Genomic DNA, 25,153 nt, shown 5'->3' on the forward strand with positions numbered 1-25,153 from the left:
ATGGATAGTGGTTTATTCTACGCATTTCAATCTGGGATATACGTCTCATCAGTGATCAGCAAGTGCAGAAATCATCCACAAACCTCTCCTTTCTTTCCCGATTTACTACATATTGGGATAGGATCTTTGAGATGGGAATACTCCTTTAAATCTGTTTAGTGATACAATATAGGAAAGATATATATCTTGGTACCGTGTTAGCCAGTAGATAGAAAAATATTTAGAATTGAGAGTCCTCAGTGGTTGACACCTTTTAATGGCTTACTGAAAAGATTGTAACAAATTGCAAGCTTACTCAGGTCCCTTCATCAGACCTCCTGACGAAACTGCAGAGGCGGTGAAACGCGCGTCGAGGTGTAGTCACGGACCGTCACCCTGTTACAAATATGGCCGCAGGTAATTGATGTATTTTTCTATATTAAGCAAGACAACTAACTGAGCCATTTTGGCTATATCATCTATAATATAACGGTGGAGCGTCACTCTGTCCGAAGCCATTATAGACTGCACAAGCGTGACGCTCCTAGCGTTAGATTATAGCCAGTGTCCGTATTCTAGAAAACAAAATGGCGCCGGAAAGCGCGGACTGTGCAGGCGCCGATTCCGGGAGCAGGGGGACATTAATGAACCGTAAACAGGGGACACGGTGGACATGATCCCGCCCTCATGATGCTGTGGCAGTTCATGCCACAGCAATTTCTTACTTACGCCACCTGATTCCGGGCCATAAATGTCCCCCTGCTCCCGGAATCAGTGCCTGCGCAGTCGGCGCTTTCCGGCGCCATTTTCTTGGATACTGCGGTGTGTCTTCAAGAAAATGGCGCTGGAAAGCGCGGACTGCGCAGGCACCGATTCCGGGAGCAGGGGGACATTTATGAGCGGGAAACAGGGGGCTTGTGGACACGATCCCGCCCTCATGACGCTGTGGCAGTTCATGCCACAGCAATTTCTTACTTAGGCCCCCTGATTCCGGGCCATGAATGTCCCCCTGCTCCCGGAATCGGCGCCTGCACAGTCCGCGCTTTCCGCCGCCATTTTCTTGGATACTGCAGTGTTGTGAATTCTGCTCTTGGGCTCCCTCCGGTGGTTATGAGTGGTACTGCTGCGGTAGTTGGATCGCAGCATTTATCACGTGTATCCATTTTTTTGCAATTTGGGCTGGGCTATTTAAGTCCTGCTTTATCCTTTAGTCAGTGCTGTTGTGAATTGGGCTCCCTCCGGTGGTTGTAAGTGGCACTTTTGTGAGTTCTGCTCTTGGGCTCCCTCCGGTGGTTTTAAGTGGAATGGCTGCTCTTTGGATTTAGCAGTCTGCAGCTGCTTCCACTGATTGTCTTTCTGCTCGGCTATTTATGCCTGGCTCTTTCCTTCAGCCAGTGCCACTTGTCAATGGTTCCTGGTTGGATTCACATCTCTCTTGGATTTCCCTGATATCCTGACCAGTTCAGCAAAGATAAGTCCTTGCTTTGCTCTTTTCTGTCCACATGTTGTGGACTTATTCGTTCTGTGCATTCTATGTTTTGTCCAGCTTGTCAGTATGGATTAATTAAGCGTACAAAGAGAATCGCTAGTTCTGTTACCATCAGTACTGTACAACCAAAATTTCTGTTATCTGTGACCTTGATCTGCTCATTATCGTCATTTTCTGTCATGGCATTTGTGGATTCAGGCGCTGCTCTGAATTTAATGGACTTAGAATTTGCCAGACGTTGTGGTTTCCCCTTGCAGCCTTTGCAGAACCCTATTCCTTTAAGGGGGATTGATGCTACACCGTTGGCTAAAAATAAACCTCAGTTTTGGACACAGCTGACCATGCGCATGGCGCCAGCCCATCAGGAAGATTGTCGTTTTCTGGTGTTGCATAATTTGCATGATGATATTGTGCTGGGTTTTCCATGGTTACAGCTACATAACCCGGTGTTAGATTGGAAATCCATGTCTGTGACTAGTTGGGGTTGTCAGGGGGTTCATGATCATGTTCCTTTGATGTCGATTTCCTCTTCCCCCTCTTCTGAAATTCCTGAGTTTTTGTCAGATTTCCAGGATGTATTCGATGAGCCTAAATCCAGTTCCCTTCCACCACATAGGGACTATGATTGTGCTATTGACTTGATTCCAGGTTGTAAGTTCCCTAAGGGTCGACTTTTCAATCTGTCTGTGCCAGAACATGCCGCCATGCGGAGCTATATTAAGGAGTCTTTGGAGAAGGGGTATATTCGGCCATCTTTCTTCACCATTGGGAGCAGGTTTTTTTTTTGTTGCCAAGAAGGATGGCTACTTGAGACCGTGTATTGATTATCGCCTCTTGAATAAGATCACGGTCAAATTTCAATACCCTTTGCCTTTGCTTACTGATTTGTTTGCTAGGATTAAAGGGGCTAGCTGGTTTACTAAGATTGACCTTCGAGAGGGGCATATAATCTTATTCGTATTAAACAGGGTGACGAGTGGAAAACTGCATTTAATACGCCCGAAGGCCATTTTGAATACCTAGTGATGCCATTCGGACTCTCTAATGCCCCATTTGTGTTCCAGTCCTTCATGCATGATATCTTTCGGAGTTATCTTGATAAGTTCATGGTTGTATATTTGGATGATATTTTGATTTTTTCTGATGATTGGGAGTCTCATGTGAAACAGGTCAGGATGGTATTTCAGATCCTCCGTGATAATGCTTTGTTTGTGAAGGGGTCGAAGTGCCTCTTTGGAGTGCAGAAGGTTTCTTTTTTGGGCTTCATTTTTTCTCCCTCATCTATAGAAATGGATCCGGTTAAGGTTCAGGCCATTCATGATTGGATTCAGCCCACATCTGTGAAGAGCCTTCAGAAATTCTTGGGCTTTGCTAATTTTTATCGTCGTTTCATTGCCAACTTCTCCAGTGTGGTTAAACCTCTGACCGATTTGACGAAGAAAGGCGCTGATGTGACGAATTGGTCCTCTGCGGCTGTTTCTGCCTTTCAGGAGCTTAAACGCCAATTTACTTCTGCCCCTGTGTTGCGTCAGCCGGATGTTTCTCTTCCATTTCAGGTTGAGGTTGACACGTCTGAGATTGGGGCAGGGGCCGTTTTGTCTCAGAGGAATTCTGATGGTTCCTTGATGAAACCGTGTGCCTTCTTTTCTCGGATGTTTTCGCCTGCGGAACGCAATTATGATGTCGGCAATCGGTAGTTGTTGGCTATGAAGTGGGCATTTGAGGAGTGGCATCATTGGCTTTAGGGGGCCAAGCACCGTATTGTGGTCTTGACCGATCATAAGAATCTGATTTACCTCGAGTCTGCCAAACGACTGAATCCTAGACAGGCTTGATGGTCCCTGTTTTTCTCCCGTTTTGATTTTGTGGTCTCGTACCTTCCTGGTACTAAGAATGTTAAGGTGGATGCCCTCTCTAGGAGTTTTTTTCCCCGATTCCCCTGGGGTTCTTGAGCCGGTCGGCATTCTGAAGGAAGGGTTGATTCTTTCTGCCTTCTCCCCTGATTTACGACGGGTTCTTCAGGAATTTCAGGCTAATAAACCTGACCGCTGTCCAGTGGGGAAACTGTTTGTTCCTGATAGATGGACTAGTAAAGTGATTTCTGAGGTTCATTGTTCTGTGTTGGCTGGCCATCCTGGGATTTTTGGTACCAGAGATTTGGTTGGTAGGTCCTTTTGGTGGCCTTCTTTGTCGCGGGATGTGCGTTCTTTTGTGCAGTCCTGTGGGATTTGTGCGCGGGCTAAGCCTTGCTGTTCTCGCGCTAGTGGGTTGCTTCTGCCTTTGCCGGTCCGAGAGACCTTGGACGCATATTTCTATGGATTTTATTTCAGATCTTCCGGTTTCCCAGAGGATGTCGGTTATCTGGGTGGTTTGTGACCGGTTTTCTAAGATGGTTCATTTGGTACCTTTGCCTAAATTGCCTTCCTCTTCTGATTTGGTTCCGTTGTTTTTTCAGCATGTGGTTCGTTTGCATGGCATCCCGGAGAATATTGTGTCCGATAGAGATTCCCAGTTTGTTTCTAGGTTTTGGCGGGCCTTTTGTGCTAGGCTGGGCATTGATTTGTCTTTTTCTTCCGCATTTCATCCTCAGACAAATGGCCAGACGGAGCGAAATAATCAGACTTTGGAAACTTATTTCAGATGCTTTGTGTCTGCTGATCAGGATGATTGGGTGGCGTTCTTGCCATTGGCCGAGTTTGCCCTTAATAATCGGGCTAGTTCTGCTACCTTGGTTTTGCCTTTTTTTTGTAATTTTGGTTTTCATCCTAGTTTTTCTTCAGGGCAGGTTGAGCCTTCTGATTGTCCTGGTGTGGATTCAGTGGTTGACAGGCTGCAGCGGATTTGGGCTCATGTGGTGGACAATTTGGTGTTGTCTCAGGCAGAGGCTCAGCGTTTTGCGAACCATCGTCGGTGTGTTGGTTCCCGACTTCGGGTTGGGGATTTGGTCTGGTTGTCTTCCCGTCATGTTCCTATGAAGGTTTCTTGCCCTAAGTTCAAGCCTCGGTTTATTGGTCCTTATAGGATTTCTGAGATTATCAATCCGGTGTCTTTTCGTTTGGCCCTTCCAGCCTCTTTTTCCATCCATAATGTGTTCCATAGATCTTTGTTGCGGAAGTATGTGGTGCCCGTTGTTCCCTCTGCTGATCCTCCGGCCCCGGTGATGATTGATGGGGAGTTGGAGTATGTGGTTGAGAAGATTTTGGATTCTCGTTTTTCGAGGCGGAAGCTTCAGTATCTGGTCAAATGGAAGGGTTATGACCAGGAGGATAATTCTTGGTTTGTTGCCTCCGATGTTCATGCTGACGATTTGGTTCGTGCCTTTCATTTGGCTCGTCCTGATCGGCCTGGGGGCTCTGGTGAGGGTTCGGTGACCCCTCCTCATGGGGGGGTACTGTTGTGAATTCTGCTCTTGGGCTCCCTCCGGTGGTTATGAGTGGTAGTGCTGCGGTAGTTGGATCGCAGCATTTATCAGGTGTATCCATTTTTTGCAATTTGGGCTTGGTTATTTATGTCCTGCTTTATCCTTTAGTCAGTGCCAGTTGTCCATTGTTTTTGGAGGATTCACATCCATACTTGGTCTCTCCTGGTCTGCTGTTCATTTCTTCAAAGATAAGTTCTGGCCTTGTTTTTGCTGTCCACCTGCTGTGGACCTTATAGTCTGTGCATTTTCTTGTTTTGTTTTGTCCAGCTTTGTCTGTGAAGGATTTTTTGCAGCCTAGCTGTGTCTCTGGAGATGCAGATATACCCTCCATGTCTTTAGTCAGATGTGGTGTTTTGTATTTTCTCTGGTGGATATTTTCTAGTGTTTTAATACTGACCACATAGTACTCTGTCCTATTCTTCCTTTTTAGCTAGTATGGCCTCCTATGCTAAATTCTGATTTCATGTCTGCGTATGTTATTTCCCTCTCCTTTCACAGTCAATATTTGTGGGCGGCTGTCTATCCTTTGGGGATTTTCTCTGAGGCAAGATAGTTTTCCTGTTACTGTCTTTAGGGGTAGTTAGTTCTTAGGCTGTGTCAAGGGGTCTAGGGAGTGTTAGGTACCCCCCACGGCTATTTCTAGTTGCTCTGCTAGTTCAGGGTTGCGGTCAGTAAAGGTACCACCTTCTCCAGAGTACGTCTCATGCTGCTCCTAGGCAACCAGATCATAACACTGCAGTGTGTCTTCAAGAAAATGGCGCCGGAAAGCGCGAGACCATATACCAATATAAATGCTCGCCACCCGGGCGTAGAACGGGTTCAATAGCTAGTTTCTCTATAACCCTTTTGGGCAATGAATATTAGGTAGTTGTTATATGAACTGCGGATACACTTGAGATATATAAACATATATATATATATATCCATATATATATATATATATATATATATATATATACTAGCTATTGAACCCGTTCTACGCCCGGGTGGCGAGCATTTATATTGGTATATGGTTTCCATCCTGTCATGTGCTGCTCCATCCTGCGTCCCCATCCTGTCATGTGCTGCACCCATCCTGCGTCCCCATCCTGTCATGTGTTGCACCCATCCTGCGTCCCCATCTGGTCATGTGCTGCTCCATCCTGCGTCCCCATCCTGTCATGTGCTGCACCCATCCTGCGTCCCAATCCTGTCATGTGCTGCACCCATCCTGCGCCCCCATCCTGTAATGTGCTGCACCCATCCTGCGTCCCCATCCTGGTATGTGCTGCACCCATCCTGCGCCCCATCCTGTCATGTGCTGCACCCATCCTGCGTCCCCATCCTGTCATGTGCTGCACCCATCCTACGTCCCCATCTTGTCATGTGCTGCACCCATCCTGCGTCCCCATCCTGTCATGTGCTGCACCCATCCTGCGCCCCCATCCTGGTATGTGCTGCACCCATCCTGCGTCCCCATCCTGTCATGTGCTGCAACCATCCTGCGTCCCCATCCTGTCATGTGCTGCACCCATCCTGCGTCCCCATCCTGTCATGTGCTGCACCCATCCTGCGCCATCCTGTCATGTGCTGCACCCATCCTGCGCCCCCATCCAGTCATGTGCTGCACCCATCCTGCGTCCCCATCCTGGTATGTGCTGCACCCATCCTGCGTCCCCATCCTGTCATGCGCTGCTCCCATCCTGCGTCCCCATCCTGTCATGTGCTGCACCCATCCTGTGTCCCCATCCTGTCATGTGCTGCACCCATCCTGTGTCCCCATCCTGTCATGTGCTGCACCCATCCTGCGTCCCCATCCTGTGTCCCCATCCTGTCATGTGCTGCACCCATCCTGCGTCACCATCCTGTCATGTGCTGCACCCATCCTGCGCCATCCTGTCATGTGCTGCACCCATCCTGCGCCCCCATCCAGTCATGTGCTGCACCCATCCTGCGTCCCCATCCTGGTATGTGCTGCACCCATCCTGCGTCCCCATCCTGTCATGTGCTGCACCCATCCTGCGTCCCCATCCTGTCATGTGCTGCACCCATCCTGCGTCCCCATCCTGTCATGTGCTGCACCCATCCTGCGTCCCCATCCTGTCATGTGCTGCACCCATCCTGCGTCCCCATCCTGCGTCCCCATCCTGTCATGTGCTGCACCCATCCTGCGTCCCCATCCTGTCATGCGCTGCTCCCATCCTGCGTCCCCATCCTGTCATGTGCTGCACCCATCCTGCGTTCCCATCCTGTCATGTGCTGCACCCATCCTGCGTCCCCATCCTGTCATGTGCTGCTCCCATCCTGCGTCCCCATCCTGTCATGTGCTGCACCCATCCTGTGTCCCCATCCTGTCATGTGCTGCACCCATCCTGCGCCCCCATCCTGGTATGTGCTGCACCCATCCTGCGTCCCCATCCTGTCATGTGCTGCACCCATCCTGCGTCCCCATCCTGTCATGTGCTGCACCCATCCTGCGTCCCCATCCTGTCATGTGCTGCACCCATCCTGCGTTCCCATCCTGTCATGTGCTGCACCCATCCTGCGTCCCCATCCTGTCATGCGCTGCTCCCATCCTGCGTCCCCATCCTGTCATGTGCTGCACCCATCCTGCGTCCCCATCCTGTCATGTGCTGCACCCATCCTGCGTTCCCATCCTGTCATGTGCTGCACCCATCCTGCGTCCCCATCCTGTCATGCGCTGCTCCCATCCTGCGTCCCCATCCTGTCATGTGCTGCACCCATCCTGTCATGTGCTGCACCCATCCTGCGTCCCCATCCTGCGTCCCCATCCAGTCATGCGCTGCTCCCATCCTGTGTCCCCATCCTGTCATGTGCTGCACCCATCCTGCACCCCCATCCTGGTATGTGCTGCACCCATCCTGCGTCCCCATCCTGTCATGTGCTGCACCCATCCTGCGTCCCCATCCTGTCATGTGCTGCACCCATCCTGCGTCCCCATCCTGGTATGTGCTGCACCCATCCTGCGTCCCCATCCTGGTATGTGCTGCACCCATCCTGCGTCCCCATCCTGTCATGTGCTGCACCCATCCTGTGCCCCCATCCTGTCATGTGCTGCACCCATCTTGCGCCCCCATCCTGTCATGTGCTGCACCCATCCGGGGGCCTGAGCAGGCGGGGACACCGGCGCGCTGTGGGGGTCAGGTGCCGGTATTGCCGCCAGCCCTGGCCCCCCAGCACTTACTATATTCACCTGTCCTGCGTTCCACCGCCGGGCGCCGCCATCTTCCCAGTCTCCTGGCTGTGACTGTTCAGTCAGAGGGCGGCGCCGGCGCGCATTAAGCGCGTCATCGCGCCCTCTGAACTGAAGGTCACAGGCCGAAGACCGGGAAGATGGCGGCGCTCAGCGGTGGAACGCAGGACAGGTGAATATGGCCGATACTCACCCTCCTGGCGGTCCCTGCTTCTCTGTTGGAGATCGCGGTGTGCGTTCAGTGTGAACGCATACCGCGATCTCCCGGGAGCGTCACTCTGTGAGGCCCAGACTGCGCCGGTGCTTGCGCCTGCGCAGTCTATAAAGGCTTCAGACAGAGTGACGCTCCCAGCGTTATATTATATATATGTATATATATATATATATATATATATATATATATATATATATATATATATATATATATATATATATATATATATATATATATATATATATGGATATGCATGCTGGCATTGACTGTTACTAAATCATACATATTTTATAAGTAACCAGCATGGATATGCATACTATTATCATGATATGTGTCGTTAGCAGGTTGTATAGGTCATAGATCTCTATATGTTTTGTCTCTTGTTATGATGGTCCATGATTATTGGGGAATGGTACCCCTTATTTATTATATGTGATATTGTTCTTGTGAAAAATTTATTCCATTTCCTGCTATATTTGTAATAAAAGATATTTTTTTTTTTATAATTTTGATCGTGTTGCTACTTCATTTGCTCTATTGGTTATGAGTTATTGGATTTCAAGAGGATCATAGTGTATTTATTGTTGGAGGAAATGTTTTGGTTGTATGCAGCGTCGGACTGGAGCCATTTGGGCCCACCAGAGAAAATCATTCTTGGGGCCCACTATGTAGCTACATAAAAATAGATACAAGACCACCAATTGTGTGGTAAAACATGCTAATATCAGGGCATAATATAAGGTAGTACACGTCTTAATTATGTAGCAGGGGTTGGGCTGGAATCATAGAGGTGTAGCCTCCTCATAAAATATAATGTTGCCCCCTCATAGAATATAATGTAGCCCCCTCATAAAATATAATGCAGCCCCCTCTCATAGAATATAATGCTGCACCCCACAAAATATAATGCAACCCCCTCAGGTATAATGCAGTCCTCACCATAGAATATAATGTAGCACCCTCGTAGGGTATAATGCAGCCCCCCTCATATAGTATAATGCAGCCCATCACAGAATATAATGCAGCCCCCCATAGAGTATACTGTATCCCCCTCATAGGGCATAATGCTGCCCCCCTCATATAGTATGATGTAGCCCTCCAGAATATAATGTAGTCCCCTGAGAGAATGCAGCTCCACTACAGAATATAATAGAACCCCCCATAGGGTATACTGTAGCCCCCCATATAGTAATATGTAGCCCCCCAGAATATAATGTAGTCCCCTGAGAGAATAATGCAGCCCCACCACAGAATATAATGCAGCCCCCCATAGAGTATACTGTACCCCCTCATATAGTATGATGTAGCCCCCATAATATAATGTAGTCCCCTGAAAATAATGCAGTTCCCCCACAGAATATAATGTAGCCCCCTCAAAGTATAATGCAGCCCCTCTCCATCCCTATCATTGTCCTCATCACCACCTCCATCATTGCCTTCTCCCTCACCACCCCTATCATTCTCCCCCATCATCCCAATTCCACCACCTCCATCATTGCCTCCTCCCCACCACCATCATTGTCCATCACCTCCATCATTGTCTCCCCCCACCAATATCATTGTCCTTCACCACACAAAACACACACAGCACAGCTCACCGCAGCAGCAGCAGATCATCACACAGACACACAGCACAGCTAACCTCCCTGAAGCAGCAGCACATCCGGGCAGCTACTTCCTCACTGGCTGCTTTCTGTCTGAGACAGCGCGCTAGATGATGACATCATACAGCTGGGCTGTCTGAGACAGGAAGAAGGACGCCGGGATGTGCTGCGCTGTGTGTCTGTGCGCCCATAGGGGCGTGGGGAAGCGTGAACATTCATTTTGCTTTAGCAGCGGGGACAGGATCCTGTCTCCAGCTGCTGCTACGCTGGCATAGGGCGGGCCCCCTTGACTCAGGTGTCCAATAGCCACTGCCTGGGGGCCCCTGGAGCAGTGGGGGCCCTAGGCAGCTACTCTTCTCAATCTACACCTTCGGCCTGGGACAGCTCATAGAATCCCACGGTTTGCAGTATCATCTCTATGCCGAAGAAACGCAGATCTACCTATCTAAACCTGACCTCACCTCCTTACTGTCCAAAATCCCACAATATCTGTCTGCTATTTCAGCCTTCTTTTCTGCTCGCTTTCTAAAACTGAACATGGACAAAACAGAATTCATCATCTTACCCCCATCTCACTCTACCCCTCCACCAGACCTATCCATCAATGTCAATGGCTAATCACTTTCCCCAGTCCCGCATGCTTGGTGCCTCGGGGTGATCCTCGACTCTGCCCTCCCTTTCAAGCCACATATCCAAGCCCTTGCCTCCTCCTGCCATTTCAAACTCAAAAATATTTCCCAGATCCACGTATTCCTTGACCACGAAACCACAAAAACAACCTCCTACTCTCTGACCTCCCCTCTAACACTCTGGCACCACTCCAATCCATCCTACACTCTGCCGCCTGACTAATCCACCTGTCTCCCTGCTATTCCCCAGCCTCTCCCCTATGCCAAGCCCTTCACTGGCTTCCTATTTTCCAGAGGCTCCAGTTGAAAACCCTAACTATGACATACAAAGCCATCCACAACCTGTCCCCTCCATACATCTGTGATATGGTCTCCCGGTACTTACCTACCCGCAACCTTCGATCCTCAAGATCTCCTTCTCTACTCCCCACAACCGCATACAAGACTTCTCCCGTGCTTCCTCCATACTCTGGAACGCTCTACCCCAACATATCAGACTCTCGCCTACCACGGAAACCTTCAAAAAGAACCTGAAGTCCCACCTCTTCCGACAAGCCTACAACCTGCAGTGATCCTCAGTCTACTGATCCGCCGCACAACCAGCTCTACCCTCTCCTAGTGTATCCTCACCCATCCCCTGTAGCAGCAGCATCAGCTGCTGCTGCTACTACTTATAATGTTCCATTCCTGAAATGCTGTGTTACTTCTACGCCAGATGTAATGGGACATACACCTTCCAAAAAGTACAACTTTTGTCTTCTCAGTCCAGAGTATTCTCCCAAAATTCTTAGGGATCATCAAGATGTTTTCTGGAAAAAACAAAGCCTCTATGCTCCTATTGCTCAGCAGTGGTTTTCATCTTGAAACTCTGCCATGCAGGCTATTTTTGTCCAGTCTCTTTCTTATGGTGGAGTCATGAGCACTGACCTTAACTGAGGCAAATGATGCCTTGAGTGTTTTGGATGTTGTTATAGGGTCTTTTGTGACCTCTTGGTCGAGTAATCGTTGCACCCTTGGGGTAATTTTGGTCGGTAGGCCACTCCTGGGAAGGTTCACCACTGTTCCATGTTGTCGACATTTGTGGATAATGGCTCTCACTGTGGTTCGCTGAGGTCCAAAGCTTTAGAAATGGCTTGATAACCTTTTCCAAACTGATCGATCTTAACTATTTGGTTTCTCATTTGTTCCAAAATTTCTTTGGATCGCGGCATGATGTCTAGCTTTTGCGGATCTTTTGGTATACTTCACTTTCTCAAGCAGGTCCTATTTAAGGGATTTCTTGATTGAGAACATGTGTGGCAGTAATCAGGCCTGGGTATGGCTAGGCAAATTTATCTCAGCTTTCCAAAGATGTGATAAACCACAGTTAATTTATGTTGAAATGGCGTGGAGGGGGATTTACTTTTTCACATAGGGCCCTATAGGTTTGGATTTCATTTTCATTTAATAATAAGTACCTTCATTTAAAAATTGCATTTTTTGTTTACCTATGTTATCCTTGACCACACAAATTAAAATATTAGACATGGTAGTAAAAAAAACCTCTGTAAATCATTTTATGATTAAAAAAAAAATAAAAATTTCAAACTCTCTGCTCTGACCCATGTAATTCTGCTCCAAAGCTGTATTCACTGTTATGCATTTTCTTCCAGATAGAAAGGAAGGAAACAACAACAACAAGCACACACACAATACCTGTTTCGCAGTTGGACCTTCTTTGGAGAAATAACCAAACGAGAATAATTTGGGGTACTGTATATTAAACGAAAGAAAAACACATAAATCATGACAAAATTACCAAAAGGCAAAACATCCAGTAAAAATCTGAATGAAGTCTTTTACACAAATCTGAATACTGTACACGGTTTTCATTGACACTGTAGTAATTTACCTGAGTAATCCCTATCACTTCAAGCCTGGCAACATTAGAAGAGAACCTCAGTCGATTCACGATGCCCAAACCACGGGCAGCATTAATCAGAGCCTTGGTACATGATTGTACCTAGGTAGGTTTTACTCTGAAAAGCTCCGGCATTTCAGAGGCAAAATTTGAAAAGCCAGTCAGGGTCTGTAGTGAGACACATGAGTCTGCTGTGGTCCTCAGCTGGATCGTCCAGCCCCTCTCCAGGTGATTAACCGGTCACTCCCCATGTATAAACATGCTAGAGGACCTGCCAGTCAAATGGAGCAAGGCAGGGAGATGTCGGCCTTGGCCACACCGGAGAGAGTCACGTCTCTCTATGGTCCACTGCGAGATCTTCAAAATACTGTTAATTCCTCTTTCAAGTAAGTTTTGTAAAACACGCCTGGCTGTAATCGTGCCTCCAAGAAATCTCATACCAAAAATATGGTCATGTGAACTTGGCCTTAGATCAGTGTTCCTCAACTCCGGTCCTCAAGAGCCACCAACAGGTCATGTTTTCAGGATTTTAGTGTTAACCATTTCCTTGCCAAGGATATATGAGATGTCATGGCTAATAATGGTCATATCTCAACCTGGATCACAACTACAGCAGTGAAGATTGCCAGATTTAGGCCGGGGTCACACAAGCGTAGATTCTCTCATGCGAAAGAATCAAATAGATTATGGTAATGACACCCGGATCACACCAGATGAAAGTTTGATCTGAGTGTCAGCTTAGTGTGATCAGATTCTCTCAGTTGGTAGAATCATAACACAAGCGAGGAGAAGATGGAAAACAAAATCTCTCCATTTTGGGAGTCTGCGGAAATCACACTGTCATCCGAGTGCAATACGATGATTTTCATGCAACCATAGACCTGAGTGGCATCCGATTTGTGCTGCAAGTCGCAAAATAGAACAACAATGATCCAAGTGCTAACATAACAAATCGGATAGTACTCGTCCAATATATATGTTCGTGTGAGTGAGCCCTTAAAATGAGACCAGAAATGCACCTGTAGTAGACACTAAGCTTGAGATATACCGTATATACTCAAGTATAAGCCGAGATTTTCAGCCCAAATTTTTGGGCAGAAAGTGCCCCTCTCGGCTTATAGTCGAGTCACGGTCGGTGGTGGGGTCGGCGGGTGAGGGGGAGAGGGTGCTGAGGCATACTTACCTGCTTCCAGCGATCCTGGCGCTCCCCCTGCCGTCCCACGGTCTTCTGTGCTGCAGTTCTTCCTCTATCAGCGGTCACATGGCACCGCTCATTAGAGAAATGAATAGGCGGCTCCACCCCCCATAGGGGTGGAGCCGCCTATTCATTTCTCTAATCAGCGGTAACGGTGACCGCTGATAGAGGAAGAAGCTGCGGCACCGAAGACAGCTGTCCGGGAGAAGGAGCCGGACGCCAGGACCAGGTAAGTATGTAATATTCACCTGTCCCCGTTCCAGCCGCCGGGCGCCGCTCCATCTTCCCGGCGTCGCTCCATCTTCCCGGCGTCTGCGCTCTGACTGTTCTGGTCAGAGGGCGCGATGACGCATATAGTGTGCGCGGCGCCCTCTGCCTGATCAGTCAGAGCGGAGACGCCGGGACGAGACGCCGGGAGCTGCAAGCAAGAGAGGTATGTGTTTTTTTTTTTTACTGCAGCAGCAGCAGCGACAATGGCAGAGCTTTCTATGGGGCAATATGAACGGTGCAAGAGCACTATTTGGGGCAGAGCTATAGGGCAATAATGAACGGCGCAGAGCACTATATGGCACAGCTATGGGGAAATAATGATCTATTTTTATTATTGAAATTCACCGGTAGCTGCTGCATTTCCACCCTAGGCTTATACTCGAGTCAATAAGTTTTCCCAGTTTTTTGTGGCAAAATTAGGGGGGGTCGGCTTATACTCGAGTATATACGGTGTGTTGTGGAAGTGAGAGCTTCTGGCATGTGGCAACTTGCACTACCAAATCTCAATTTAATCCAGGAGATTTGGTGTGTGGTTGCAACTGTCGCAATAATTCAGCTCTCATTTTAAAGGGTGCAGAGACGGCAGTATAAATCATAAATCAGAAGGACAATGGAACGCAATGCTTGGACTAGCTGGCGGTTCTCCCAACCCGGGCGTGACATGACAGCTTCATGTATTTCTATGCAGCAGTCACGCTCGGGTCAGGAAAGCTGCCAGCCAGTCTAAGCATTGTGGTCCGATATTTATATGGCAGTTTGAGTGCACCCTTAATTTGAGAATCTCAGCTGAAATAACTGAGATCAAGGCTGAGTTTTGGTCATTTGTAACCAAATCACATACATCCTTGGCTACTGAGTTAGCACCCTGCAAAGGCATAAGAAATATGTACTTTACAAGGAAAGGGTTAATGTGATTCTAACGCTACAAACACAGCCTGTTCAAATGGCTCCTACATCTGACTTCGGGCAGGGCACATATAGTGCCCTATAAAGTAAAATGGGCGCCTCCTCTGCGTCTGAAGTCTCAGTGCAGCGGGCGGAATGACACTACAACACTCCCACTGTACTGAGATAGGGAGCGGACAACACCATGAAGAGACCAGAGCAGCGGGGGAACGGCCAGAGTATTTTTTTTTTTAAATGCGGTTCCATTTTACTCTATGGAACACTATGTGGGGCCCATTATACTGCAAGGAGCACTATGTGGGGCCATTATACTGCAAGAAGCACTATGTGGGGCCATTATACTGTATGAAGCTCTATGTTGGGATTACAGTTGGAGAATCATAATGTGATGGGGTCACCATTCTCTTTGCAGAGGACATTGAGGGTCGGCATACCGTGTGTGTGGAGGGTAATGTGGAGGAATTCACTGTGGGGGTATCATATGGTGTTTGGGGGCACTTTTGTTTGCATCATACTTTATTATTCAAGGTTTTTTATCCTTTGTTATTACACATTTAAATTAGGCCACTGGGTCATACGCTTGTTACTGCTCTTACATAAAATAAATATTATAGTATTCCAATATTTTTTTCTAAGAGTTATTCATTAAAATTTACTTTGTTTGTGGGACAACTCCTTTAGGGTATGTGCACACGATGCAGATTTAGTGCAGAATTGGTGCAGAACTGCTGCAGATTTTTCTGCTGCAGAAACGCAGCAGAACTGCACTGTGATTTACAGTACAATGTAAATCAATGTGAAAAAAAAAGCTGTGCACATGGTGCAGAAAAATCTGCTGCAGAAACGCTGCAGAACTGCACAAAAGTGACGTGCACTTCTTTGAAATCTGCAGCGTTTCTGCAGCAGATTTTTCTGCACCATGTGCACAGCTTTTTTTTTTCACATTGATTTACATTGTACTGCACAGAAACTGCACAGAAACTGCATCAAATCTGCAGATGCAGATTTAGTGCAGAAAATTCTGCACCACATTTCCTACGTGTGCACATAGCCTTAAGTTTGTTTCCATATGAAAAAGGTCATAGTTATATTTCATAAAGAAAACTTCCTGAATTGTAGACTTTTTTTTTAATAAATATCAAGATTGGCCCGTGACTTTGCCCAAGCTTTTAATTTTAGCATTCTGTGTATTAAAGTTCAACATCCCTGAGGTGGGTGAAGGAAACCAGGCTTAATGTCACCTTACATTAGCAAGGTGACATTAACCCCTCATTACTCCATATCCCACCGCTACAGGGGAGTGGGAAGAGAGTGGCTAAGAGTTAGAAAAGGTGCAACTTAGGCTACGTTCACATTTGCGTTGCGTCGGGCGCAACCGCGGCAACGCATGCGTCATGCGCCCCTATATTTAACATGGGGGGCGCATGGACATGCGTTGTGCTGCGTTTTGCGACGCATGCATTTTTTTTGCCGCAAGCGTGGGGCGCAGAGGACACAGCAAGTTGCATTTTTTTTGCGTCTAAAAATCGGCAAAAATGGAAGCATGCGTCGCAAAACGCTGCGTTTTAGCATGCGTTTTGGTGCGTTTTGTGTTGTGCGTTGCGTCTCGGACGCAACATCGCACAACGCAAATGTGAACGTAGCCTTACAGATGTGCCTTTCCTGGGGTGGCTGGGGGCAGATGTTTTTAGCCGGGGGGAGGCCAATAACCATGGTCCCTCTCTAGGCTATTAATATCTGCCCCCAGTCACTGGCTTTCCCACTCTCCCACTCTGGCGGAGAAAATTGCGTGGGAGCCCACGCCAGTTTTTTCCGTGATTTAACCCTTTATTTTAACACCTAGAGCCCCCAAATTTTACACACAGACACTTCTAACATTAGTAGTGAGGAACATGTAAAAAATAAGGGATATGAAATTGTTTACTGTATGTAAACCATGTCTCATATCCTGTCGGGTTTGATAAGGAGATGGCAAAAGGCGGCAATTGAATTACCGGCTTTTAAGCTATCCAGCTCTATATTAAATATATATATATGTAAACACAGTACAGACCAAAAGTTTGGACACACCTCATTTAAAGATTTTTCTGTATTTTCATGACTATGAAAATTGTACATTCACACTGAAGGCATCAAAACTATGAACTAATACATGTGGAATTATATACTTAACAAAAAAGTGTGAAACAATTGAAATTATGTCTTATATTCTAGGTTCTTCAACGTAGCCACCTTTTGCTTTGATGACTGCTTTGCACACTCTTGGCATACTCTTGATGAGCTTCAAGAGGTAGTCACCGGGAATGGACTTCCAACAATTTTGAAGGAGTTCCCAGAGATTCTTAGCACTTGTTGGCCCTTTTGCCTTCACTCTACGGTCCAGCTAACCCCAAACCATCTCTATTGGGTTCAGGTCTGGTGACTGTGGAGGCCAGGTCATCTGGCGTAGCACCCCATCACTCTCCTTCTTGGTCAAATAGCCCTTACACAGCCTGGAGGTGTGTTTGGGGTCATTGTCCTGTTGAAAAATAAATGATAGTCCAACTAAATGCAAACCGGATGGAATAGCATGCTGTTGTGAATTCTGTGGCCAAGCTCCCTCCTGTGGTCGTGAGTGGTACTTCGGCTGGTTCTGTCTATGAGCTTCCTTTGGTGGATGAGAGTGGTACTGCGGCTTCTGAGTTTCCTTCCTCAGGTGATGAGGTTAAGTCGTTAGGTGCTGCTCTATTTAACTCCACCTGGTGCTTTGATCCTGGCCTCCAGTCTATGTTCTAGTATTGGTCTTGCTTTCTCCTGGATCGTTCCTGTGGCCTGTCTTCCTGCATAAGCTAAGTTTTGATTGTGTTATTTTTGTTTGCTATTTTTTCTGTCCAGCTTGCTATATTGGTTTTTCTTGCTTGCTGGAAGCTCTGGGACGCAGAGGGAGCACCTCCGTACCGTTAGTCGGTGCGGAGGGTCTTTTTGCCCCCTCTGCGTGGTTGTTTGTAGGGTTTTGTGTTGACCGCAAAGCAATCTTTCCTATCTTCGGTCTGTTCAGTAAGTTGGGCCTCACTTTGCTAAATCTATTTCATCTCTGCGTTTGTGTTTTCATCTCAACTCACAGTCATTATATGTGGGGGGCTGCCTTTTCCTTTGGGGTATTTCTCTGAGGCAAGCTAGGCTTATTTTTCTTTCTTAGGGCTAGCTAGTTTCTCAGGCTGTGCTCGAGGCGCATAGGACTGGTCAGGAGCGCTCCACGGCTACCTCTAGTGTGGTTGGATAGGATTAGGGATTGCGGTCAGCAGAGTTCCCACGTCTCAGAGCTCGTCCTATGTTTTTGGTAGTTGTCAGGTCACTTTGTGTGCTCTGAACTTCAAGGTCCATTGTGGTTCTGAATTACCTGTTCATAACAGCATGCCGCTGCAAGATGCTGTGGTAGCCATGCTGGTTCAGTATGCCTTCAATTTTGAATAAATCCCCAACAGTGTCACCAGCAAAGCACCCCCACACCATCACACCTCCTCCTCCATGCTTCACGGTGGGAACCAGGCATGTAGAGTCCATCCGTTCACCTTTTCTGCATCACACAAAGACACGGTGGTTGGAACCAAAGATCTCAAATTTGGACTCATCAGACCAAAGCACAGATTTCCACTGGTCTAATGTTCATTCCTTGTGTTCTTTAGCCCAAACAAGTCTCTTCTGCTTGTTGCCTGTCCTTAGCAGTGGTTTCCTAGAAGCTATTTTACCATGAAGGCCTGCTGCACAAAGTCTCCTCTTAACAGTTGTTGTAGAGATGTGTCTGCTGCTAGAACTCTATGTGGCATTGACCTGGACTCTAATCTGAGCTGTTAACCTGCGATTTCTGAGGCTGGTGACTCGGATAAACTAATCCTCAAAAGCAGAGGTGACTCTTGGTCTTCCTTTCCTGGGGCGGTCCTCATGTGAGCCAGTTTCTTTGTAGCGCCTGATGGTTTTTGCCACTGCACTTGGGGACACTTTCAAAGTTTTCCCAATTTTTCGGACTCACTGACCTTCATTTCTTAAAGTAATGATGGCCACTCGTTTTTCTTTACTTAGCTGCTTTTTTCTTGCCATAATACAAATTCTAACAGTCTATTCAGTAGGACTATCAGCTGTGTATCCACCAGACTTCTGCACACAACTGATGGTTCCAACCCCATTTATAAGGCAAGAAATCCCACTTATTAAACCTGACAGGGCACACCTGTGAAGGGAAATCCATTCCCGGTGACTACCTCTTGAAGCTCATCAAGAGAATGCCAAGAGTGTGCAAAGCAGTCATCAAAGCAAAAGGTGGCTACTTCGAAGAACCTAGAATATAAGACATAATTTCAGTTGTTTCACACTTTTTTGTTAAGTATATAATTCCACATGTGTTAATTCATAGTTTTGATTCCTTCATTGTGAATGTACAATTTTCATAGTCATGAAAATACAGAACAATCTTTAAATGAGAGGGTGTGTCCAAACTTTTGGTCTGTACTATATACTGTATATATATATATATATATATATATATATATATATATATATATATATATATATATATATATATATATATATGTGTGTGTGTGTCTCAATGACATATATACAGTTATATGAAAAAGTTTGGGCACCCCTATTAATTTTAAGCTTAATGTTTTATAAAAATTGTTTTTTTTGCAACAGCTATTTCAGTTTCATATATCTAATAACTGTTAGACACAGTAATGTTTATGCCTTGAAATGAGGTTTATTGTACTAACAGAAAATGTGCAATCTGCATTCAAACAAAATTTGACAGGTGCATAAGTATGGGCACCCTTATCATTTTCTTGTTTTAAATACTCCTACCTACATTTTACTGACTTACTAAAGCACTTTTTTTGTTTTCTAACCTCATTGAGCTTTGAACTTCATAGTCAGGTGTATGCAATCATGAGAAACGCTACTTAAAGTGGTCACTTGCAAGTTGTTCTCCTCTTTGAATCTCCTCTGAAGAGTGGCATCATGGCTCCTCAAAACAACTGTCTAATGATCTGAAAACAAAGATTATTCAACATAGTTGTTCAGGGACCAATTAAGACAAACAATACACAGGGTGAACCAAATTACACCCTATGCCCGTCCGGGGATATATACCATATCGGCCCCGCACAATACCAATACAAATAACCTACAAAAAGCTGCACAGAGACCTCATCGTACAAAAAATCAGTATTTATTATTAAACAACATAACAAAAAAATGCTAAAACACAGTTGTGATGGAAAACTGTACTATATAAAGACACCCCAGACCAGAGGAAAACGTATTACATCTCATATAACCCACTGCCAGGAAAGTGTATCAAAAGCTCCAAGAAGGGAAACCTCTTATGCACAAATGGCACTATCACTAAATGCCTATACGGCGTCACACCATATGGCCCCCAAACTGCAATTAAATCCGGCAGCACTGTAATCAAAATCCCTGTTAGTAGTATAACATTACCTCCGGTCTGATGGTACCACCCCTAGTAAGGAAATGGAAGAACACAGGTACAGTTCTTGTTAAGGCCAGAAGTGGCAGGCCAAGAAAAACATCAGAAAGGCAGAGAAGAAGAATGGTGAGATCAGTCAAGGACAATTCTCAGACCACCTCCAGAGAGCTGCAGCATCAACTTGCTGCAGATGGTGTCACTGTGCATCGGTCAATTATAAAACGCACTTTGCACAAAGTGAAGCTGTATGGGAGAGTGATGCGAAAGAAGCCGTTTCTGCAAGCACGCCACAAACAGAGTTGGCTGAGGTATGCAAAAGCACATTTGGAGAAGCCAATTTCTTTTTTGGAAGTAGGTCCTGTGGACTGATGAAACCAAGATTGAGTTGTTTGGTCATACAAAAAGGCGTTATGCATGGCGACCAAAAAACACAGCATTCCAAGAAAAACACTTGCTACCCACAGTAAAACTTGGTGGAGGTTCCATCATGCTTTGGGGCTGTGTGGCCAATGCCGGCACCAGGAATCTTGTTAAAGTTGAGGGACGCATGGATTCCTCTCAGTATCAGCAGATTCTTGACAATAAATGTTCATGAATCAGTGACAAAGTTGAAGTTACGCAGGGGATGGATCTTTCAGCAAGACAATGATCCAAAACACCGCTCCAAATCTACTCAGGCATTCATGCAGAGGAACAATTACACTGTTCTGGAATGGCCATCCCAGTCCCCAGACCTGAATATCATTGAACATCTGTGGGATCATTTGAAGAGGGCTGTCCATGCTTGGCGACCATCAAACTTAACTGAACTGGAATTGTTTTGTAAAAAGGAATGGTCAAAAATACCTTCATCCAGGATCCAGGAACTCATTAAAAGCTACAGGAAGCGACTAGAGGCTGTTATTTTTGCAAAAGGAGGATCTACTAAATATTAACCCCTTAGTGACGGAGCCAAATTTTTTAAATCTGACAGTGTCACTTTATGTGGTAATAACTCTGCAACGCGTCAACAAATCCGAGTGATTTTGAGATTGTTTTTTTCGTGACACATTATACTTTATGATAATGGTAAATTTAGGTCAATATGTTTTGTCTTTATTTATTAAAAATATAAAAAATTTGAGAACAATGTTAAAAAATTAGCAATTTTCAAACTTTGAATGATTATCCCTTTAGTCCAGATGGCCATACCACAGCAAAACATTAATAAACAACATTTCCCACATGTCGGCTTTACATCAGCACCATTTGTAAAATGTTATTTTATTTTTTTAGCATTTTAGGAGGATTGAAATGTAGCAGCAATTTTTCATTTTTTCAAGGAAATTTACAAAATTTATTTTTTTAGGGACTTATCCATGTTTGAAGTGCCTTTAGGGGTCTCATATATTGGGAAACCCCCAAACATGATACCATTTTAAAAACAGCACCCCCTGACAAATTGAAAACTGCTGGCAGGTAGTTTATTACCCCTTCAGGTGCTTTACGTGAATTAATGCAAAGTGGCATGATAGGAATGAAAATGTGTATTTTTACCACCTAAATGTCTCTAACTTCTGAACAGGTTACTACAGCCGTCAGACTCTAAGGCCGCTATTTGGTCATGAATTGCCATGGCAAATATCAGGACCACACAATCATGATCTGAGGGCACCAATTTGGTTAAATAGGAAGCCCCCACACTCTGTTAACCATTTATAATGATGTAGTCACTATTTACAGCAGCATCTAAGGGGTTAAAATGAGTTGGACGGTGCAAACAGTGATCGTGGCTGATGCAGCAAGTTGTCAGCTATAGTGGACAGCCGACAGCTACTGGATTGTCACCTATATGGGGAGGCTAGTCTCATATCTTGGGTCAGTTAAAAGACGTATTGGCTGTCATTAAGGGGTTAATGTCACTTTTCTGGTGGGGTGCCCATACTCATGCACCTTTCAAATTTTGTTTGAATGCAGATTGCACATTTTCTGTTAGTATAATAAACCTCATTTCAAGGCATAAACATTACTGTGTCCAACAGTTATTAGATATATGAAACTGAAATAGCTGTTGCAAAAAAAACTATTTTTATAAAACATTAAGCTTAAGATTAATAGGGGTGCCCAAACTTTTTCATATATACAGTATCTCTATATACAATGGAAAAAAGAAGGCAGCACTCCAAGTCATTTCAAGGCTTGAGAAAGGCTCAGTGTGAGCCGAAACGTCGCACAAAGATGTGGGGTTCGAATAAACTACACACTTCTTCACCTTGAAAGGACTTGGAGTGCCTATATATCTAATATATAAAGCTGAATGTGTGTGTGTATGTGTGTATGTATGTATGTGTGTATGTCCGGGATTGACATCAGCACCGTCGCAGCTACAGCCACAAAATTTTGCACAGTCACACGTCTGGACCCCGAGAGCGTCAAAGGCTATGTTGTGAGGTGAAATTTTAACCCCGCGCGTTCCAATTCACCAAACAATTTTGCCCCTATCTACATAACGGGGAAAAAGTTAAAGGAAAAGTGTTGGAGGCAAATTGACAGCTGCCAGATGTGAACAAGGGGGACTTAAAGAGTGAGAGCGATGGCGCCAAAGGGTATATACCGTACAGTTGCTAAGGTGGGGCCCCGACATGGGATACTCACCACACACGGGGATATGAACACACACACAAAATGCGCCACACACTACCACGTGCTTTAACACATATACCACCCTCAGCACACATTTCACAACACATACACCGACCTCACCACATAAAAGCCGAAACACAAAAGTCGCCGCGCAAAACTCACCACATGCAAAACTAGACTCACGCAAAACTCACCACACGTGCAAAACTCACCTCATGGAAAACTCACCACACGCATAACTTCCACACGCGGAAAAATTGCCACATGCACAAAAGTTGCAACACATGCAAAAGTTGCCTCACACAAAACTTGCACATACTCAAAAGGCACCACACATAAAACTTGCCACGCGCAAAACTCGCCATGCGCAAAACTTGCTGCACACAACTTGCTACACTAACCTGTCACATGCAACTCGACACACAAAAAGTTGCTACACGCATGTCGCCACACAAAACTCATCTCACAAAAGTCGCTACATGCATGTCGCCACAGGCAACTCAACACACACAACTTGACACATGAAACTCGCCCTAAAACACACACAAGTCTGGTATTATCCTTCAAAAATAAAAATCTGATTAATAAGTAGACAAACTACAAGAGAAACAAATGTACCATATAGGAAATACGGCAGCTGTCAGTCACATGACCTGTCTATTATGTGTATGTGTGAGCTAATATATACTGCCAGGGGGGAGGGCTTCCTGTTGGCTGGGGATTTATCAGGCTGCTAATTTAGTTTACAATTACTGAGGAAAAAATACTGACCAAATTACATGTGAACGCGGTCTAATACAGGAGGAGATGACATACAGATATATACTACAGTCATGGCCAAAATTTTTGAGAATGACACCAAAATTATATTTTCACATGATCTGCTGCCCTCTGGGTTTTATTAGTGTTTGTCTGATGTTTAGATCACATACAGAAATATCATTGCAATCATATTATGAGTACCAATAGGTTATATTGACAGTTAGAATGAGTTAATGCAGCAAGTCAATATTTGCAGTGTTGACCCTTCTTCTTCAAGACCTCTGCAATTCTCCCTAGCATGCTCTCAATCAACTTCTGGACCAAATCCTGACTGATAGCAGTCCATTCTTGCATAATCAATGCTTGCATTTTGCCAGAATTTGTTGGTTTTTGTTTGTCCACCCGTCTCTTGATGATTGACCACAAGTTCTCAATGGGATTAAGATCTGGGGAGTTTCCAGGCCATGGACCCAAAATCTCTATGTTTTGTTCCATGAGCCATTAAGTTATCACCTTTGCTTTATGGCAAGGTGCTCCATCATGCTGGAAAAGGCATTGTTGGGCGCCAAACTGCTCTTGGACGGTTGAAAGAAGTTGCTCTTGGAGGACATTCTGGTACCATTCTTTATTCGTGGCTGTGTTTTTAGGCAAGACTGTGAGTGAGCCGATTACCTTGGCTGAGAAGCAACCCCACACATGAATGGTTTCAGGATGCTTTACAGTTGGCATGAGACAAGACTGGTGGTAGCGCTCACCTCTTCTTCTCCGAATAAGCTGTTTTCCAGATGTCCCAAACAATCGAAAAGGGGATTCATCAGAGAAAATGACTTTGCCCCAGTCCTCAGCAGTCCACTCCCTGTACCTTTTGCAGAATATCAGTCGGTCCCAGATGTTTTTTCTGGAGAGAAGTGGCTTCTTTGCTGCCCTCCTTGAAACCAGGCCTTGCTCAAAAAGTCGCCGCCTCACAGTGCGTGCAGAAGCACTCACACCAGCCTGCTGCCATTCCTGAGCAAGCTCGGCACTCCTGGTAGTCCGATCCCGCAGCTGAAACAATTTTAAGATACGGTCCTGGCGCTTGCTGGTCTTTCTTGGGTGCCCTGGAGCCTTTTTGACAACAATGGAAGCTCTCTCCTTGAAGTTCTTGATGATGCGATAGATTGTTGACTGAGGTGCAATCTTTGTAGCTGCGAAACTCTTCCCTGTTAGGCCATTTTTGTGCAGTGCAATGATGGCTGCATGTGTTTCTTTAGAGATAACCATGGTTAACTGAAGAGAAACAATGATACCAAGCACCAGCCTCCTTTTAAAGTGTCCAGTGATGTCATTCTTACTTAATCATGACTGATTGATCGCCAGCCCTGTGCTCATCAACACCCACACCTGTGTTAATGGATCAATCACTAAAACGATGTTAGCTGCTCTTTTTAAGGCAGGACTGCAATGATGTTGAAATGTGTTTTGGGGGTTAAAGTTCATTTTCTGGGCAAATATTGACTTTGCAAGTA

At 45.7% G+C, this 25,153-nt stretch overlaps 1 protein-coding gene across 1 annotated transcript in view; it reads right to left on the minus strand.

The window, feature by feature from the left end:
- LOC138681637 (saccharopine dehydrogenase-like oxidoreductase) overlaps positions 1–25,153 on the minus strand; it is a 155,877-nt gene that overhangs the window by 15,658 nt on the left and 115,066 nt on the right. Inside the window, exon 9 of the mRNA XM_069769312.1 lies at positions 12,225–12,281. Coding sequence (XP_069625413.1) covers positions 12,225–12,281 — 57 coding nt within the window. The remainder of the gene's footprint in view (positions 1–12,224; positions 12,282–25,153) is intronic.

This window comes from Ranitomeya imitator, chromosome 5, assembly GCF_032444005.1.
Source record: "Ranitomeya imitator isolate aRanImi1 chromosome 5, aRanImi1.pri, whole genome shotgun sequence".
Lineage (NCBI taxonomy): Eukaryota > Metazoa > Chordata > Amphibia > Anura > Dendrobatidae > Ranitomeya > Ranitomeya imitator.